The 4,929-nt window shown below is 34.2% G+C and overlaps 1 protein-coding gene across 1 annotated transcript in view; it reads left to right on the forward strand.

Moving 5' to 3' along the window:
* Window positions 1–1,245: 1,245 nt before the first annotated feature.
* Window positions 1,246–4,929, forward strand: part of LOC117100315 — an 8,709-nt gene continuing 5,025 nt past the window's right edge. Inside the window, exons 1-3 of the mRNA XM_033239965.1 lie at window positions 1,246–1,268; window positions 2,138–2,269; window positions 3,680–3,739. Of these exons, the coding sequence (XP_033095856.1) occupies window positions 2,251–2,269; window positions 3,680–3,739 (79 nt within the window). The 5' untranslated portion in view covers window positions 1,246–1,268; window positions 2,138–2,250. The remainder of the gene's footprint in view (window positions 1,269–2,137; window positions 2,270–3,679; window positions 3,740–4,929) is intronic.

Genomic DNA, 4,929 nt, shown 5'->3' on the forward strand with positions numbered 1-4,929 from the left:
TGCAAAATTGAGTAATCATTTTTCTTTCAAAGTTGACTACCTTTAATGCTTTTAATAGGAAAAAAGGTTAAAGTTAGAGTGTTTTTTGGTATACTTCCTGCTTCTTTTTACCATAACTCTGCAACGACAGTTCGCTAAACTTCGGGTGAACGGTCAATTGTAGCTCATCAATTAAGCTTTCTTGCCACGAAGTCCCACGCTAGTTGCTTAAATAAGCATTGATCATTTTTTCTTTAAGAATTTGTATTCAGAACTGTTTTTACCTTGTCTGTGAATGACGTCACGCGCTTAAGGCCAATCAGCTACGAATTTCAAGTTTTCTGCGGTTAGTACGTGCATAAGATGTAGGTCAAATTTACCTGATTGAGCTTTTGTCGAAAATAGGGGAAAAGTTTTCATTATGCTTAAAGCGCGTGAATACAAAATTATTAATAAAAAATGATAACTGGTTATTTAACCAACCTGCATGAGACTTACATGCCAAGAAAGCTTCATTTTACACTTGACCATTCACCCTATTACCGAGTTATGTTAAGAAAAAGCAAGAAGTATACCAAAAACACTCTAATTGTATATCTTTTGCTATGCAAAAGCATAAGATTGAAAGAAAAATGATCACTCAATTTTGCATTAATTAAGAATATATATGTGAGTATAAAGCTTAAAACATCTAGCTTTTCTGTGAGAAAAAGGGGTCCCGTTTTGACTCATTTACTGTGTTAAGGTGTGCAGTGAACCGTTCAGTCAACAGATGGCTCAAAGTTTTCATTATGAATTTGCTAAAAATCACAATTTTTATTAATTAAAGAAAAAAATTCTTTCGATTTCAAAATGTAAAACATGTTATATCTACGTTTCTTTCGCTCCGTTTTTTTTATAATATATTTTTTTATTTTATTTAATTTTTTTACAAAACAGATGATAACCAGTGTCCTAATTTCCTGTGTATTTTTCCTATATTGCGAATGGTATGCGAATCTTTTGCCTAACAGTGGAGTGGCCCTCTGGAGTTTCCACTATGGCCAAATGTAAACAAAGAAAGGGGATTCCCCATTACACACAGGACCGCCATTTTATTAGCAGAGCGTTGGAGGCCAAAGTGGGTTTGGCCCTAGAAGTATGCTTTTTTTTTTGTAGCTTTTACGTAATGTACAGCCTTTGTTCAAGCCTAGGCCAGGTAGATAAGCTCTACCTACTAGGGCCTGGAGTCCTAGACTAGGGCCTAGGTCTACTACTCTAGGCCAGGCTAACACTACTACTACTACTAGGTTTGTGTAGCTTTTACATTGTGTATACAAGCTCTTTTAGTTTATTTAGGCCAAAAATAATCCCCACCTATTGTATGCTTCCTCGAGTCCTAGCTAGGGAAGTTGGGAGGTGGGGCTAGCCTTGGCTAGGAAGTCCTAGATAAGCCAAGGCCAATTAATATAATTGTAGATGTCTGGGTGCCTACTAATATAGGCCCAAGTGGCTAGCTGTGTATCGTAGTACTATATAAAATTTGATTTTTATTCTAGACCAAACTTTTCATAATTGTGATACTACTTCTTTGCAGACTGTTGATAATATCGATTGAGATTCATCTTGTCTAGATATGCCAATTTGAAATGATTCCTTTGTGTCACCTTGACCCATGCTGGACTTGTTTCTCCCCCTCCCCTTATCGCTACATTTCTAAAATCATGTACATCATCATAATACAGTACTGTTTTTTTACAGAGTATCCCAACACTCACTGCTTTGGTGCCACCATTTGGGAACAGCCTGTGTCTTTACCCCTGTTGGTGAGCTCAAAACAATTGTCTTGGAGAAAAAGAAAATCAAATGTTTATACATTATGTAGCTCTAAAATCCCTGAATTGTTATAACTTACAAGGGCCTTGCCCCTGGACACCCTCCAAGTTGTTTTGGGTGCCCCCCTGGACCAACCCTGTCCACATTCCTGGCTCTTTCCTCCCCATTGGATAAATTCTGTTGTCACCATTGAAGTATCTTGATGTTAGTAATTATGTATTATGTAAAATATAATATATTTGTGGGGAGGCAATATATCATCTGATCACTGGAGAAACTATTTAACTTAGGTCATATTTTCAATGATTTTATTTTGTGTTAACTTACATCTTTGTTCATACAGGTTAGTTGGCGAAAGTACGACCTAGGTTGAAACTGCAGACTCAACCATATTCAGATCCAGAATAGAGGAAGAAAAAAGGAAAAAATAAGGACCAATAGAACTGAACTGACAACATGGCTACTAGGAATTTAGGTATGGTTTAACAGTAATCAATAGTAGGCCTATTTTCTTTAAACCAACTTAAATAATGTTATACCAAGAAAATTCAACAAAAGTATGCTCATTTCCGCACGCGAATATAGCACGTGCGTAAAACCTCTTGATCTTTGCTGTAAAATTGACAATCAAATACTGTAGTTGGTGAGTACAGCCGTCAATTAAGTTTATGTATGCATACCATGAACTTAATGGTGCTATTTTATTAATTGTGGGCACTTTGCAATGCCTGTTACATCTAATTTCTTTTGACCATGAACCTGTTGAGTGCTTCTATGAATACAATTTCATTTTTGAAAATTGACCAGCAAAATGAAAATTTACTGTAGAGTAGAAGTTGAAGTGGAGTTGAATAGCTTGGTGGTTAAGATGCTTGCCTTCCAATCCCAGGGTCCTGGGTTCAATTCCTGCCAGTTGCAGGATTTTTTCTCACGACCAAAACAACTCCACTCCCAAAATCTCATATGGAGATTTAGTTTGTGTAAAGCATCGTGTGTGTATGTTTGTCTTGTGTAAGGGATTGTCACCTACAAGTAGGATAGTGATATATTCGCTGTTGACAATCCTTGTCACATGTATTGTGTGCCTAAATAAATAAATAAAATAAAATAAAAAAAAATAAAAAATAAAAAAATTAAATGTACATGGCATGTAGATTGGAGCATAACTCTTTGTACTGTCTACTGCATGCTTGTAAACAGTGTCTTGATAGGCAAAGGCATGAAATAATTTGAACTTAGTTAAATGAGAGAGCCAATACACAGCAGAAGAGCCATTGTCTCCACTACATTGTGTAGCAACCTTCCTTGAATTAAAGATCTTTAAAAAACACACCCACACTTTCATCATTTTATTGAAAATACACATCTCCTGGAAGTGATGTTTTGCCATATCTGACATGTCATCGTACTAAATACTCAGTACATTGCCAAATACTTGTGAAAAAAATTTGCAAGCAGATTCGGGATGAGAATCGAACCCACAACCTCCAGATAACTAGCCTGGTGTCATAACTGCTAGATCACAAAACTTGCACTTTATAGTGCCTAGTGTTGAATTTAAGTGTTTAGTAGGATAACTCGTCAGGGAGGTAGGGCAAAACATCACTCATGTTTCATTTCATTTCATTTCATTTCTTTAGGCACGAGGGCCAAGGATATGCCAATAAGTGAACTTAATCACTGTCCTACGTGGCATATCCATTTAACAACATGTTATATTTTCCTGACGCAAACACAAATTGAAACGCATCCCATTGTCATCATAGTCGCATCATATGCATTAGTATAAAAATAACATGTTTTTAATGAAATTGAAAATGTTTTTCAGTAGAGTGAAAAAGTAAAAACTGATGTTGTGCAAAGATTATTTTATTTTTATTTAAAGGAAAAGGAAGAAGCCGCGCACAGCACAAAAGACAAAGAAAAAGTAGGGCCACCTTTAAAGGTATGTTGTTATAAAACAAAATAAGCATGCTATTTTGTATTACTTTTATTCATTTACTTCTGGAATTCACATTTGGAACTGAACTACGTTCTCATCTTTCATATTATTCCTACTGAACAGGTGTTTGTGAAATATTATATAAATAAAGAAAATTTAAAAACCTTGATTTTAAAAAAGATAAGAAATGTTTTCACATCAGCACGCAATGCTGCATACATTTTAGCATCGTTCAAGCATACTCTATTAATAGAGGTTATGCACAGTTCCGGAAGATGATGATGTGATAATTTAAATATGGTATAATTTTCACTGGCATTTGCCTAATATCTAGTAGATGTATATTCAGAACACGACTACTTGAGTGTGGTGTCAGGATATATTTACATATTCAAAAAATATTTTGTCAAATTTAGGACAAATTAGAATAAAACATTGAAATTCATATCCTAACTATTTTTATTGCAGATGTAAATAGATTGGATATTATAAATTTATTATGCTTTGAAAAACATTGATGGTCCTGCTCACCTTTTATGAATGAATAAAGATCACTTTGACTTTGATCAGCTCACTGGCTATTTGAGCTAGAAATGTAGTTCTTATTAAATATAATTTAAATAAAATGAATAAAAATTTACAAATTCATAAAGATATATTGAAAAGACAGACAGATAGTACAATTTATCATACAAGAAAAAATATGTGGCAAAAGACAAGTCAAACCAGTCACTTGTCTTTTGAGTTATTAGTTAAAGAGTAAAATAAGAGCTATAAAATAGTACAAAAATCATTCATATCCGACATCTCCTTATAGCCTGGTTGTAAAACTACTGAAATGAACTTTAGCAGGAAAAAAGTAAAGGAAAATTAATTTTTTGTTTTTCTGAATCAGCATACCCTATAGTGTGTCAGAAAAAAAATCCCCATGCCTAGGGCTTGGGCAATTTTTTTTACAGCACTTTGAAATTTTGGCCTAAAATACCCTATTTTAAACTATTTAAGATGGGGGTAGGGAAAATAAATTGATGTTTTTGGTCACTTTTACATATACTGTGGATGTGAAATGTAATAAAAACTTGGCTATATAGTTACTCATCACTCTCATTAAAAAATTTGATCGGAATGATGACGTCATCATAACAAATTCCAAGATGGCGTCCATTATGGTGGGAAAAACTATGTTTTTAATG

Source organism: Anneissia japonica, unplaced genomic scaffold (assembly GCF_011630105.1).
Source record: "Anneissia japonica isolate Jap-2015-1 unplaced genomic scaffold, ASM1163010v1 scaffold287794_len82564_cov112, whole genome shotgun sequence".
Lineage (NCBI taxonomy): Eukaryota > Metazoa > Echinodermata > Crinoidea > Comatulida > Comatulidae > Anneissia > Anneissia japonica.